Raw genomic sequence first — 16,246 nt, forward strand, 5'->3', positions numbered from 1 at the left:
ATTTCTCTCCAACGTGTTTTACCGTGAACCCTCCCAGAGAGCGGTTGTTGACCCCCCGACTTCCGACCTCTGTTCCTACCAGACTCACCAGTGAAACCAGACACTGGAGGACTCGCCTCACTCCTCCAACACAGGAACGCAGGAAGCTTTGAAATGAAAAGATAAAATAAAGAAATAGATCCCAGCTCCGGGGGCAGTCTCGGTACAGACCTGGTATTTTAAGTTATTATAGATCATATTTGATGAATTGTAAAAATATTTTTGTAAAATTATGCTTCTTGCAAAATTCTTGAAAAATGGCTTTCCCCGGCTGGGGGCAGGATGATCATTACAGAGTATTTTTTATGTCATTATTGTATTTTGCACATAATGCGATTAATCAAAGAAAAATTAATCGATTAGTCGTGATTAAGAAATGTAACATTTGCCCAGCATTAATTTTATTATTTACTGAGTGAAATAGGTAAGATTGTTTTCCCTTTTTTATGGGCGTGTATTTTGTAAATGTTTTGACATCAACAAGTAAATAACAGACTCGTTAGGATTTAATGATCCAGAGTTTCTCTTTGCCCTGATTTTTCTCACTTATCTCAGTCCAGTCAGTCTGCAGGTAGATGCACTGTGATGACCTGTTCCGTGTGTGTGTGTGTGTGTGTGTGTGTGTGTGTGTGTGTGTGTGTGTGTGTGTGTGTGTGTGTGTCCAGGTGAGGACGGCGGACCCCTCCAGGCTGGTGTTCATAGACAACGCCGGCAGACCGCAGCAGTCCGCCGACAACCTCAACTTCAGGCTGATCGAGGGCATCGACGAGTGAGTCCAACGCCGGATCAGTTTTTAAAGAGACAAACGGAAACACAGCTTCATTCAGCAGCTCAGGAGCCCAGCGGCGCTCTCAGTGAGAGGAAACACTCACACAGAGACACAGTGTCTCCGCAGTCAGAAGCTTTAGAGTCAGCTCGCTGGGATTTTCCTGTCTGATGAGAGGAGCGAGCGCTCTGTGAACCGCCGCTCGATACGCCGAGTGAAGCGGGTCGGACGGAGCGTCCCCTCTGTCTGCCACTTACAATTACTGAGCCGCTCCGTCTGACACAGAAACAAGAGTCTTAAATGTCTTAATCCAGAAGATGAAAGACGGAGAAAACAGACTGTTGAGTCTTCAGAATATTTCTCATGGCTGAATAATGTGGAAACAAATGATGAGAACACAGGTGCTGCTGACCTGCTTCTCAGATCACACCTAAAGTCTTTATCACATTTAGATTACACACACACACACACACACACACACTCATTAACATGTGAACACGATGCCGTTAGCATGCTAAGCTAACAGCGTGGGCGGTGAAAGTCAAACTTTTCTGAAACGAAAGTGCAGCAACGAGTCACTTGACCGGCTGTCCTGCCAAATGACCTTTTTTATCTTTCACTTCAGTTTAGTTTCCTTGAGTTCAGTCCTGAAGCAGAACCAGGACTTTTACAGGAAGATATTGAGATAATCTCATTTTCTGCCTCCGACAAAGAGAAGAATCCTGTGAGGACGTGGGTCGGGTTGTCCGGTCCGTTGTCGTGTCTCTTTAACCCCCCGTCCGTTCCTCCTCCAGGTTCCCGGAGACAGCAGCGTCGGTGCTGCGCTCCGGCTGTCTGGAGAGGCTTCTCCTGCGCTCCCTGTACACCGACCGGGAGTTCTGGGAGAGCCGGGGCGGCGCCGCCGGCCTCCGGCCTCTGGTCCGCACGGTGCAGCAGCGAGGGGACGTCCTCCTCCGGCACATCCAGGACCGGAAGCTCCGCCTCCGCAGCGACCTCTGAACCGGCGGGCCGCCGTGTCCTCAGTGATCAGATGAATCGTTCATCTCAATCAGAGACTGAGGGAACAGGAAGCTGCAGACGCGGGACGAGCCTGACCAACCTCCGGTCTGATACCAAGACTCATCGCCATGGCGACCGTTACGAAACCGTTCCAGAAAAGACATTTGACTCTGGTTATCCAACAGCAATGATTTCAGGTGAAGCCGGAGAACTCTGGTTGTATTTCGGGTGTCCGTTTCCATGACAACGGTGCTTGGAGCCTCTGAAACGGCTCCTGCTGTAGGTAACAGTTCTGCAGCTCGTCACTGATGAGCTCTGGACGTCGACGGATATCCAGCAATGTAACGGGAAGTGTTTCCCCGGTGTGAACACAGAGCGCTCCAGCGGCTCTCCGGAACATTTCAGTGTCACATTTTCCACAGCGTCTTCAAATCCGGCCTGAACTTTAATGATCTGAGATTAATTAATCCTGTTAGCCCTGAACTGACCAATAAAGAGTTAATAACGCCGTCGTTTCACGCTGGTGCTGAAATATTTCAGGTGTCCTATAAGGCTTTATTGTTGGTGCTTGCTGTTTTTTCAAATGATAATGCTGACCCTAGTTTGGGTTTATAGGTCTGATTCATTAAATTTCCTGCTCGGGCACATAAATGGCAGTTTCAGTTTGAGAATATTTTGTGTTATCAACAGAGAATCTAACATTCAGACAAATGAAATGAAGGTTTATGTGTTTATTGCTGTTTTCAGGAGAGCGATCTGCTGGAAACTGGACAGGATTATATCAAAAATCAAGAATATTTTTTATCTCTCATTTCAGGCAGTAAAACCTATGTCGATCCATTTCACATAGAATTAATATTTTGATCCTTTATGTCTTGAAACTTGGATGATTGAGGCTCGCAGACGATGAAAACCTGAAACTGACCGTCGCCTAGAATGTAATTATTACATGGGATCAATAAACCAGGATATTTTTAGCAGAAATGTCAGCTTCCTGTCATTATGTTCATTTCTCTGCACTCATTACAGAATATTCCCTGGGGTTTGGGCCGGGGGTGGGGGCAGGTGCTCCAGAGTCCCAGTGAGGAACATGTTCTCACCATGTATAGTTGGCTTCTGCACTTCAGAGCTTCTCCAAGGGTCCATTTCACCAAGCAGGTTGAAAAAGCTCTGAGGGAAATCCTGAACTCTGTGTTGATCTCTTCTGAAAGGGAAAACGCTCGTTTTCCATTACACAACAGTTGATTTGAGTTGGATTACTCAACTTCAAGTAGTTCCACCTGGAGTTTAGCACGTGCACGACAACTATAAAAAAGCCAGCATTAATGGAGCACCGATTCGACGAGTCACCATGGCAACAGAGAAGCGGAGAGCGGCAGCAACGAAGGAGAAGGAGATGGCGTGGCAGAAAATTGCTGCGTGTCAATGCGTAAGTTTAAATGTAGTCCTTTATATTAGAATATTATTGAATATTAAATATTATTACAGGGAAACTGTTTGAATGGTCACCAGTTACGGTGTTTCATTTAGTTGTAATCCCGTGGGGAAGAAGCGCAGCAGCTAAAGATGAAATATAAAAACATTGTTCAAAAGACCTCGGCATAATCTCATTGAGGTTCATCATTTTAAGCATGTTTATCATTGTAAAGTAGCATAAATACTAAGTGGCTGATGGACTGTGCAGTTGTTTTATGTCACACATCTATATCATGTTCTGTTAAATAATTAATCCTACTTAATCTAATATTATTATCTATTATTTGAGTATAATATTTTAAAAATGTTATTGATACAAATATTTATTTTGTCTTTCATGTCCTTTTATCTTTTGGCCCAGATTGTGAAGGTTCTATCTGCCTGCTGGAGCCCCTTCATGCTACAACCAACCTGAAACTGTCAGGAGGAAATACTCAAAATATTTTTGCCAAATGTTAGTTTGAAAAAATATATGCAAATATACTGAAAGATGCTATCTATCTAGGATGAGGAGGATGAAACCGTTTCTGCTGCCCTCACAGAGGATCCAGAAAGTCATATGGAGGTACGTTATGGAGGTATGATACTGCGGAGCCAGAGAGAAATTTCAGGGTTGACTGAGAAAAACCTGCTTCCGACCAGGTTAGAGTCACAGAGTGTGTTACTGCGGTAACTGACCGACATTTTAAGTTACCTCTCCTAGTGGAACAGGCTGGAGTTACTCCTGTCTCTGGTTTGAGTTGTCTCCCTTTGTGTAATGGAAATCTCAGAGTTTCCCTCATTTCCAGGTTATTCAACACAGAGTTTTCTTAAAACCTGCTTGGTGAAATAGACCCCAGATGTGTGAATGCAGCTGTGGATGTCAGCAGAAGCACAACAGGGCGCGGCTCCGTCCGACTGACGCTAACTGAAATTCCCGCCGGCCCTCAAAGCCTGATTGAAGGAGACGGACTGGCGGCGCTCCGTATGAAGTCCCTCACAGCGCCGTGTCCATCCAGACGCTCGTCGCTCCCAACAACATCCTGTTTTTTATGCCTCCTATTATGTCTGTCCCCTTCATCCCAACAAGACGAGAGATGGTTCAGTGAAAGGAACGACATTTCTCTTCTGCTTTAATAATTTATTGGCGCTGGCGGCAGATCGCTGATTGATTTGGACGTCTGTTTTTAGGAGATAAGTTTTTAATGGAGGGGATTAAAGATGTCTGCCGGCAGCTGGAGCCCGTCCTGGGACTCTTCTGAGGAGCTGCAGCCCGCTAAATAGAAGTATATAATGCTGTTTTGAAGCGTGTTTTCAAAGCGCCTGGTCTGGTATTGTTGGGATGAGCAGCGGCGGCGGCGGTGGCGGCGGCGGCGGCAGCTCACAGAGAAAGGAAGTGGAATTGGACGAGAATCAAGTGTCAGAAGAGAAAGAAGGAAGGAGGCTTTGCTGCCTGAGCGGCGTCTTTCTGCGCTTTAAAGCACAGATCGTATCACTTGAAGCCGCTTCACGGTTTCCCCGCTCCGATTAGAATTCCTCTGGTATTGGCGGCGGCTGGATTAATGACATTTTTCGCGGCTGCACGCCGCTCTCATCACCGGATAAATGGCTGTAATGAGAAACGCTTCAGATCTGCGATCCTCTCTTCATCCTCACTCCGTCTCTTTCTCCTCTACAGTCAAACCGCCGGCTGGTGTTAGATTTAGCTATTTTGAGATAATCTTTTTTAATTAAACCCATCTGAACATGAAGATGAGCCTTCGGAGCTGAAACACTGCAGGTCCAAACAGCAGATTATCCAGAGGAGTGAAGGAAGATTCACAGCCGCACGTTCAGCCGAGATGTAAAATTTATTAGACTCGTTGTCTTCACAGAGGATAGTTTGAATTTAACAGACTTTTTCCTTTCAGCTTAAATGATTTGGCAAATTACGAGTTTCTGATTTTACTAAGAATATTGAAAAGAAAAAAGTGCAGATGGTGACAGAACCCTTCCTTCCTCTCCGGCTGACTCCAGGGTCGGAGTGTGTGTCGTCTTCATAATTCAGACACATCGCTGTGAATCCATTACAGGAATGGATTTCTGTATTTCATACACATGTGTGTATTTTTCTGAGTGTGTGTAAGCGTGAGAGAGCAGGAGACACAGATGACAGGCGTGAAGCGTCCATCGCGGCGCGGCGGGCTGAAGGTCATCATCCGGTGAAGCGTGGAAACGCCGCAGGCCTGCTGCTCTCTGGGAGGAGCCGCAGCCTCGCTCTTCTCCAAACACTCCGACGCTGCTAACCGAGTTCGTGCACGTGTGACGTGTTTGGTGTGTGTGATGAGGGTGAATGTTCAGGTCTCTCTGCAGAGGTCAGTCAGACCCTTTTAGAGCCGTCCTACTCTGGCGGCGGATTAGGAACAAATGCACAGTTAAAAACTTTGTCACGCAACACGAGCTTCAGGCATAGCTTACAGCCATAGACATGGCTGCTAGCATTAGCTCCCACTGTAGCAAACGGCTGGATTTCTACTGGATGTATTTTACTTGTGGCTGACGACCTGCAGCTGCAACAGAGTCAGAGATGATCAGACAGCAGCTCTATTTTCTCCACATATGGCAGCGAACGCGCCAGGGACTCAACGGCGGGCCTGTAGAGTCACATACCATCAGATGCCGGTCATATCGGCATAAATCTCCGCTTGTACCTCCTGCTGTGTGACTTCATTTTCCGCTGCGGATCCGATCCAGATCTGTAACACAACCAGTGTGAAATGGTTTAAACCGACAGACTCGTGTCTATTACGCTGTCCAAACTGTGGCCTGAGGACCTGCTGAGTCCCATGGAAAGTTTTTAATACACTGATTTGATTTGGATTTGAACATGGATGTATTTAACCGAACCACACAAGGTGTTGATGAGGAGGATTCTGAATGAAATGTTGACACGCTTCAGGTGAAAACTCATAAAAATTGTCGAATAAATTCCTGAAGAAGAGCTGTAAATGAAGAAAATATACGTTCATAAAAACCCAGCTACAGAATTCATCATCCATAAAGGAGAGAGCCGGGCTGAAGCCTCTGAGGAGCTGCAGCGGAGGTGGAGGAACCCGGCTGTGAACCCGGCTGTGAATCCTTGGTCTCTGAACTGCAGAAGCTGGAGCTGCGTCCCGCTCTCGTCCCGCTCTCGTCCCGCTCTCGTCCCGCTCTCGTCCCGCTCTCGTCCCGCTCTGGTCCCGCTGCTCTGCTCGCTGCAGGCCTCCGGCTGTTGACGGAGTATTTACACACTCTGACGGCGCCTCTCGGCTCATGATGATGTTTTGTGACGGAGCAGTAAATAAGAGGCGCTCCGAGCCTCGGAGACGAGGATCAGGGTGGAGGTCCAGGCCTCCAGCTCCACAACACAACCCTCCCTCTTCTCACAGCACTCGCAGCTGAAACTGTAAATCCTCCTCTTCCTAGCAAGAGTCATGAAGACTCGGAGTGAAAGAAAACCGGTGACCCTGAACGCCTCGGCAGTATTTTTAGATCAGGTCACTACAACTGATCAGCCACAGCAGCAGGGAGCTGCTTTACATAAAAACGTTTAGTTTACTGCATCATCAACCTTTCAGTAAACATAAATATTGCTACTTGTGTGCCGAAGGGTCGGTCAGTGATTCCAACTAAAGAACGTTTAAATGAAATGATTCTGTCGTCATTAGTGCGCCTGAATAAAAACCTCACGGAGCTGCGGTCACACACCCGCCGTGTGAAGCGCCGCTCTGTTGACCCTCGCACATCCACCCCCGCTGATGAGTGTATCCAGCCTGTCATTCAGTCCCTGGTCCTGCAGGAAGCCGTCCAGCCCAGATCTGCTGAAGTGAAGGCTGCCCGTGTGGTTTGGCAGAGGTCAGAGGTCACAGTGTTTGCTCTGGTGAATGGTGTGTTCATGTCAGGTGCTGTAAACCTGACAGCTACATGCTACATGCTACATGCTAATGCTACATGCTACATGCTACAGAGCTCAGGCTCACACTCCAGTGATGCGCCATGCTGAACATGACCAAAGCCTGACTGATTCACTCATTAACGGTGTGACAGGGTGAAAGACAGACGGAGCGCCTGACTCCAAAAATAAAGCCTACCCACAAGTGTCAAAAACTTACAATATCCCAGCATGCACCAGGGGCTGCTCCAGAAAGGCTGTGAGTCCATAGACTCCAGTTCAAAATGAAACGTTAATAAAACTGATCGGCTGTGTTTCTGCAGCTCAGAGTGTTTTTGTTTTTTTTTTTCTCATGTCCGGACGAGAGATCGAGTGGTCCATCTGAAAACAGGTTTTCATAATGAGGGGGCGTGGCTACTTGATTGACAGGTCTGCTCTGGATGATTCACAGATCCTTCCAGCTTCCAGCAGGTTTACATTGAGGAGCCGACATTAGAATGACGTTCTCCTGGGTGTGTTCGGTCCCACAGGGACTCGGTTTGTTGATTCGTTTTAATTAGCTGTCGGCTCACTGTAACCATGAATGGATGAACTGCTCTCTAGACCCTCCAAAGATTCTGTTATCCAGAGTTATTATCCATCTGTAAGTACAGTTTTGCATTCATATGTGGTTTTAGCAGTAAATATGTGGAGTCTTTCCCTGAACTTGGTCTTTTTTTCTGAGAAGTTGTGTCCTGAACATGAGTTTTAACCAACTTTAAGCTAGCAAGATGTTTTGATGGCTCTCGTCGGGTTCTGCCTCAGTTTTGGAGCCAGGTTGCTTCGTCCCTCCTTCATACAGTCAGTGGTTCTGCAGACCGTCCTCCACCCCCACGGCTGTGGCGGGACTGTCCCGCAGTGTCTGCTCTGAAGGCCGTGTGCTGCTTCTGCCCCGCTAACAGCAGCTAGCGTCAGGTGTCATGGCTCCGTCTGGAGCCTTAATTGATCTCTCTCCTCACACACTTCTACATCCTTCCTTCGAACTTCATTCCTGTGTGAAACAATCAGTTTTCTTAGTTTGGTATCAGCTGATTGGATTCTACCTTACAGTGTCTTTCTACATCAGAACATTCATGCAATCAGACGTCAGAAGCTCTACAGTTATCTGAACGAGAAACTGTCAGCTCTACACAATCCAGCAGACGAAGCCCCGCAGTCTCTGTTAACCTGGAAGCAGCAGGAGTCCACGACAGCCTGACGTCCCACTGTTTCCTCCCGTCTGCAGAGAGACGACGCCAAGTGTTTTCCAAAATTTGCATTTCAATTCTTGTAAACAAATCCTGAAAATGCTTCTATGGTTTTGCGTTTCAGCTGGAAAACAGTTTCAGTCTGTTTCAGGATGATTTCTCCAAAACGTTCCTCCGGTTATATGAACTCGTTTGGCCCCTGGATTCAGTTTGGATATTTTCATTCATTCATGTTAAACTGTTGATAAAAATGCTTCATTCTGAAATGAGTCGTTCAAACAGACTTGATTGTTAATCAGAAGGAATATTTCCACTTTTCATTTAATTTATGCTTCATTTCCAACATCTGAACAATCAAAGAGGAGAAAGAAAGAACGACGGAACATCCAGTGACCAGATCTACTGGATCTGTGCCTTGGATCATTGACAGTTTTCACTGCAGGTTTCCCAGCTGACAGCGGAGGAGGAGGCTCTGCAGAAAGATCCGGGCCTCCCAGGACCACCAGGAGGGCCTGGCAGAGCGGGCTGGAGAATCAGGACCTCAGGGCTCTGGAGGAGCAGGGAGAGATGGAGGGCAGGCAGCAGAGGCTGACAGGTTTAATGAGCGCCTCAGATTCTCCTCCTCTTCACATCCTGCTTTCATTCCAAACATGGAATAAAATCCTTCATATCAACGGATCAGACTGTCTGAGCATCAGAGTGATTTCATTAGTTTATTAGTGATGGGTCATTCTCATAAATTCTGTTCTCATGTCTTCTTGCTCTTCATCTGGAAACACAGCGAGTGCCGACGGGTTGGCTCGGTGTCGGAGTGTTTTCTGTCTTTCTCTAACAGCTCGTTAAAGAGCCGTGAGCTGCTGCTGCACCGGGGCAGAGACCTCAGTCCTGACCGGCCTCAGTAACGAGGACCAGCTGTGGAGCCAGGCGACGAACAGCTGGCTGTCAGACTGCTGCCCTGATCCTGGGTCTGCAGCAGAGGGGAGCAAGGCACGAGTCTGACACGCCCACTTTCTACCATATATGGTCGACGCAAAGTAGCTCCTGAATATTCTGCCTGCTGATCAATGAACCTTCAGGATCTTAAAGTCTGATTCGTGATGAAATGAAATCTATGAGATGAACCTGGTTCAATCCTCCACCTGCTCTGCTTCTCCTGAGTCCAAACGCTCCGTCCTCCAGGGTTAAAGCTGGCGCAGCGATGCCTCGTTCTCACGTCAAGAAGTTTATAAAAAACCCAACGCTGTTATCCAGGCTCCGTTTTGAGTGTAAGTGACATTTATCAACAAATCAGCAGGTGAAAACTGAAGCCAAAGCAGAAGTGCAGAACAGCTGTAATACCAGGGAAGTTCCCACAGGGGGCGATGATCCTGGTTTCAAAAGGAGCCCGGGTCTCATTGGAATCCATTGAAAAATGATGAATTAGTCCGGTTTCAGAACATGTTCTGGTCTCCATCACTAGTTTCAAATACTGGGAACTACTTCTTCTTTTGAAATCACTACGCCCAGACGCCATGTTTAGTAAGTAGTTCCGGCTTAGCAATCTTCGCATAAACAACTCAATCTCGTAATTTTGCATTAATATTTGACAGCGTAGTGAATGTGCGGATTATAACGTGTCCACCAAAGTGTTTGGGGGTTGTTGGATTGTGTATTTGATGAGTTTGACGAGGGGGAACAAAAATCCGGTGTGGTGTGTGTCCGGTGTGGTGTGTGTCCGGTGTGAGTGGGCTGAAATGTGTGTGTCTCAGCCTCTGTGAGGGTTGAGAATCCTGCTGTTTTTTAACCAAGTTTCTCAGGACTTCAGGAAGGAAACTCCCAGACGCGGGGAGAACATGCAAACTCCGAACAGTGTTTGAATCCATGAGCTTCTCATTGTGAGGTGAGAGAGCGAACCACTACCACATGCAGGCCTACTTTATTAATCCCAGAACAAAATCCATTACAGGTGCTTCACACAGAGTATTAAAATCAAATAATAAAGGATGAAATATTAAATTAGTAGGTCTTACTTTACATCAGGTCATTCTGAAGGTCGTTCTTCATTGTTTTCATCCCTCTGACCCTGCAGTGTTGAAACAGGCTGACTCTTCCTCATAAAACCCGATCCTGGAGGAAGCTGCAGTGGAACCTGAAGGCTCTGCAGAAGCAGCACAACACACATTGATTTATTGCACTTCTGTCACCCTGCACTTTATTTTTGGAGGGATGGGGAAAAAGAGGCGAGCAGCTCCTGCCGACCCGCTGCAGTCAGTCCTGCTTCCTGTGGATCTTCTGCTTGAGGAGCAGAGATTTTAAGCAGTGGATAAATGGCGGCGATGAGCCCGCTATTAGCCCAGGGAGCTCTGAAATACTGCCGCAGCGTTATGTTGAGGAATGGTCAGAGCGTCCGGGGTGGGCTCCTCCTCCACACAGTGAAATATTAAAGCCAGGAGAGGAAGTGATCGTCGCCGTGCTTCCAGTCAGGTGAAATATTCATGCTAAGCTCGCAGTTAGCCTTGGTGGTGCACAGCTGTAACATCTGGATGCTTCAGGATTTCAGCTTTTAGCCCTCGTCACTCTTTCCTGTCACACTTTCTCTTACAGAGTCGGGTTTTTAAAGAGTTAAACACGACCGTGATCTATTTAGAGAGGCTCGTTTTTCTGCATTGTTCTTCTGAGTGTGTGTGTGCGTGTGTGTGCGTGTGTGTGCGTGTGTGTGTGTGTGTGTGTGTCCTGGTTCTCCCGGCTCAGAGGATAAGCTGTAGACTGATGGAGTTTGCTCTAAATGAATGAACTCTGTCTCAGCCATCCATCACCCTGAAGAAGAGGCGATGCTGCTCACAGGAAGCTGCTGCCTCGTTAGCAGGAACACACACGCGCACACACACAGTCTTGTATTTCTATCCTTGTGGGGACCGTCCATTGACTCCCATTCATGTCTAGCCCCTAACCCTGACCCTTACCCTAACCCTAACCCACACCACAATAAAGCCTAACCCTAAAGAAATGTTTTTGCACTTTTACTTTTTTCAGTAACAACAACATGGTCAAGAAAACACTGTTTCTCCTACTTAGGACCGGAAAAAGGTCCCCACAAGGCACGTCGTTCCACGTTTTGCTATCCTTGTGGGGACATTTGGCCCCGACAAGGATAGAAATACAAGAACACACACACACACACACACACAAACACACACACACACACACACACACACACACACACACACACAGATCTCCTCCGAGCTCGGTGACCAGCTGTGCTCCACTACAGGGCCACCACTTCAAGAGAGAAACTGCCAAAACGTCCAGAGTGTTTTGAGGATGTGTTTAGTCGACGCCGGTACTCAGATCGTTATCCTGTAGCTGCAAAACCTTGCTGAAAGGAAAGTCCAAAAGTGATGTTTTGACTGAAGGGTCCTTCAAACGGAGCTTTAGCGAAGCAGGATTAGCTGCTCAGCTGGTCCAGGGCTGCTGGTGAAGCAGAATCAACATCCTGAAGGGTGAATCTGTAAATCTGAACTTTTCTACAGATTATAGCGACACAGATGGTATCAACAGAAGCCATTCATGACTATGCTGTCATAATACTGATCTGTTAAACATCTGTCCGAAACAGAATGAGAGTGTCATCCATGACTGACGGCTTCCTGATGAAGTTCATCATTTCTCTGTAAATTCAGACGTAATGCTGTCTTTATGGCTGCTCCTCACTCTGATGCTGATAAACTCTGAGGTTTCTGTGTTTCTATCATCGAGTGCCGTCGAGCCGAACTTCACCGACTCCCCGGCCGACGCAATCCCCCAAAGTCACCTTAACCTTTTTAACTCAGATCAAAGAGGAGCAGCGAACGATATATGCAAGGCGAGACACCAGAAAGCTTTAGTCACAGTTCAAAGTGCTGCTGAGTGTGTGTGTGTGTGTGTGTGTGTGTGTGTGTGTGTGTGTGTGTGTGTGTGTGTGTGTGTGTGTGTGTGTGTGTGTGTGTGAACCCACCGTACATTGGGTATGGTGTGTGTGTGTGTGTGTTTGTGAGACAGTGATGAGAGCAGAGAGGGAGAGAGTCAATGGTACAGGCCTGACTTCAAACACGAACAGATTAACCTCACAGCTGCTCCTTGTTTCTGCACTGAGGCCAGTCGTCACTCCAAGATCTGTTCTCTGCAGCATCAGGCCACAAGGCTAGAGGGTATGGCGGGTACAGTGGGTACAGAGGGTACAGCGGGTACAGAGGTTACACTGGGAAAAGTGGGTACAGAGGGTACAGCTGGTACAGAGGGTACGGCGGGTACAGTGGACATGGTGGGTACAGTGGGTACAGTGGGCAAATTGGGTACGGCAGGTACAGCGGGTACAGTGGGAAAAGTGCGAACGGCGGGTACAGTGGGTATAGTGGGAAAAGTGGGTACAGAGGGTACAGCGGGTACAGAGGGTACAGTGGGTACAGAGGGTACGGCAGGTACAGTGGACATGGTGGGTACAGTGGGTACGGTGGGCAAATTGGGTATGGCGTGTACAGTGGGAAAAGTGGGTACAATGGGTACAGTGGGAAAAATGGGTACGATGGGTACAGAGGGTACAGAGAGTACAGTGGGTACGGTGGGCAAATTGGGTATGGTGGGTACAGTGGGTACGGTGGGTATGGTAGGTATGGTGGGTACGGTGGATACAGTGGGTACCGTGGGTATGGTGAGCACACTGGGTACGGTGGGTTCGGTGGGTACATTGGGTTCGGTAGGTAAAATGGATACGGTGAATACAGTGGGTACAGTGGGTACGGTGGGTAAAGTGAGTATGGGGGGTACAGTGGGTAAGGTGATACGGCAGATACGACGGCTACAGTGGGTAAGGTGGGTACAATACCCTGGAGCCATAGATAAGTGTGGAACTCCATCAGAGCTTCAGTTCACATGCATCAGTTTTGCTGGTGAGTCGCGTCTTCAGGCCCCGCCCACATGACAACGTGTTCAGATTAAAACAAACAACTTCTGTGACGTTTTGTGGGTCTGTTCACACTGAAACGCTGTTTGGCGCCACTGAAAATGTAACTTTTTGAACTTTTTTTCCGTGGAAATGGGTGAAAGCAACTTTTTAGAAGTGCTGCAACTGTGAATAGTAAAAACGTCTTCTGCACATGGACAATAAGAACAGTGTTTTCCTGAAGTACCATGACGCCCAGTCCAGATTCTCCTGGTCCTGGTCCTCTCCTGGTCCTACATACCTACCCTTCTGAAACTAAAATGCATGAATCATTATGTAATGTAACTGTTGCCTAACTCTCTGGTGTTGTGGAGATTCTCGTTTATCTGTCATGATACCTCCGCCTCCTCCTCTCACAGCAGCTCTGTGTCGCTGTGTCTGAGCAGTGTGTGGTCCCGAAGTGTGTTTTCACGCCGCTCTTTGTTCTGATGCTGCTCCGGCTCGTCGCCTTTTCCCAGTCCACTCTGTAAACGCAGACTCTGCTCTGCTCGTCTCCTCAGACGGGGCCACGGTGCCTCCTCCTCCTCTGCCAGGATTAAACATTCATGCCCATAATGAGACAGTTTGAAGCCTGACCTGGACTGATCCTGGCTCCCAGGACCCGCCTCCACCCAGCCAGGATCTCCCATCATCCCGGGTCAAACGCTCCTCTTCTCTTTTCATGCAGGTGAGGAACTCCTGCCGACGATGAAAGCTGAGCTTTCACAGGAAGTTTTTTCTTTTCATCCCTGAGCTCAGAATCCAGCCGTCTCTCCTGACCTTCAGTTAAACTCCACATCGTTCTGCTAATAACGCTTCTTATTCCCGCCAGCTGTCGACTCCTCATCAGAACGGACTGCTAGCTCTGTCCATGATGTGCAGGTGGAGGATCGGTGAGGAACATTTCCACTGTGGACCGGACATCCTGCCATCCTCACCACTCCTCTTTAAATAGATCCATCCTTCATGGCGTTTCATGTCTGTCTGCTTCCACTGCAGCTCAGAGCTGCGGTAATATGTCTTAAAGCTTCACAGCCATCAATTCTCTCTCAACGTCAACAATAATACAAACTTCAGAAGAACGAGGCGCTAAACAATCTGGTTAAACATCCTGGTACGACTGATATTTCATGAAAGGAATATCTTATTTCACATTTTCTGACAACTTCAAGTTGAAATGTTTCGGTCATTTCATACAGACGCTTGGATTTTATGTTTTTCACATAATAAAAATATAAATTTTCACATTCACAAGACATTCATAACAAAAACATTTTGGGGATTTTCTTTGTTTTTTGTTTACCCTGCAGTTTTGACCATCTCTTTGTCCATGGCTGTCAGGACGGGACTTTGAGTTCATCCACATTAGATATGAATGATAGATATATGATGTATTTTATTGTCACAAAACAATTTCATTGAAAATATTTGAAAGCATAAAGTTGAAGGAGTCAGACAACTGGTGAACTGGTACGTACATTTAAAACGGTGTGAAGCGTCGCTGCGTTCTTATTCCAAGACACTTCACATTGGAGTGGTTGTTCAGCAGTTCCTCCAGTAGAGGGCAGTGTGACGCAGAAGACCAACAGTCTCACCAAATATCTCGATAGCTTCTTTTCCCCCGCCACCCAGGAGAGGGAACGTCAGGCGTCTTTCATCAACAGAGCCAACTTTTCTGTTTTCCAAGTTCTCTTTCAGTCCCTTTTACTTTGCTGAAGTACAAAAACAGTAGAAACACTGCCCCTGCAGGTGATCGGTGGTATTACTCCACTAAGCATCTGTCAGCTCCCTGTCAGTCCACTGAACAGACGACTGCTGCTAACTATAGCAGTACGCAAAGGGAAAAATAAACCTTCAGAAAGTAGATAAACAGAGCCAACAGTCAAGTTGTTCTAGAAATAGATAGGGTAGTGTGGGCGTGGTCGTTCTTTTGACTTCCTCCAGAGTCTGCCAGCTCTCATTTTGTCGGACCTCATCCCTCTCTTCTGCATTTCTATTGGATAAACAGGACACTGATCAATTCCTTCAGTATTCAGTCGTGTAAAGATGGAGACAGAGCAGCAGATGGAAGCCTAAATGTCAGGAAGCCATTAAAATCCAAGCTACAGCGCTTTCAGAAAAAATATCATCAGTATTAAAACCGTACGGAGAAGGCGAGTTTATCGAACCATGCCACTGTGCTCTGATCTGTCACCCACATTAAACCCTGGATTTATAAATATACCCTCTTCAGGGAGGGTTTCTGGGCATGAAATGCTCAAAAAAAGAGTAAATAAAATTGTTGTTATTAGTTGTTACTGTAGGTGTTCGCTGGTAACTATGCTTTCATTTTGCTGTTTTAGCTAATAGTTGAATAGAGAATCTCTATAACCCACTACTAGAACCGCGGTTTGAATCCCTCCACACATTCTGTCTGCCTGTCGTCTAACCTCTGAGTCTGGTTCTGGACCCTGAAATGAGCGAGCCAACTTTGTTTCAACCTAATTGAATTATTCAAATAAAATGTATTAAAATGAAACATAATTCAGAAGCAGTGCAGTGGTGTTCAGCCAGGACCAGCAGGAACACAACCTTTCAGCATTTTAGGATATTCAACTGACTGAAATTCCATTTTTTAGCAAAATTCTGCTTGAATCTATCATCCTCCATCACGTTTCCAGAAAAACAGACGGCGCTTCAACGTCAACTCGCCGCTGCTCAGGAGCCAATCAGTGAAGCTCATCTGAAAGACCCCAGAGAGAATCTCTAGAAAGCTCAGCTGTCTGTGAAGAACGTCAGAATCTGATTGGCTGACGATACTGCCACTCAGTGAGACACAACCCAACAGCAGCGTCCAGCTTGGATCCAAGGCAGCTGATGAGACTACAGCTGACCCCTGACCCCAGCCGAGGGACAGAGCTGCGATGTGTTTATCA

The 16,246-nt window shown here is 47.0% G+C and overlaps 2 protein-coding genes across 2 annotated transcripts in view; both read left to right on the plus strand.

The window, feature by feature from the left end:
- LOC115396416 (Golgi-associated kinase 1A-like) overlaps positions 1-2,732 on the plus strand; it is a 50,621-nt gene extending 47,889 nt beyond the window's left edge. The window contains exons 5-6 of the mRNA XM_030102293.1: positions 705-808; positions 1,600-2,732. Of these exons, the coding sequence (XP_029958153.1) occupies positions 705-808; positions 1,600-1,804 (309 nt within the window). The 3' untranslated portion in view covers positions 1,805-2,732. The remainder of the gene's footprint in view (positions 1-704; positions 809-1,599) is intronic.
- Positions 1-16,246, plus strand: part of LOC115396421 (zinc finger protein 271-like) — a 374,023-nt gene that overhangs the window by 58,167 nt on the left and 299,610 nt on the right. The gene's annotated exons all lie outside the window — the stretch shown is intronic.

This window comes from Salarias fasciatus, chromosome 11 (assembly GCF_902148845.1).
Source record: "Salarias fasciatus chromosome 11, fSalaFa1.1, whole genome shotgun sequence".
NCBI classification, from domain to species: domain Eukaryota; kingdom Metazoa; phylum Chordata; class Actinopteri; order Blenniiformes; family Blenniidae; genus Salarias; species Salarias fasciatus.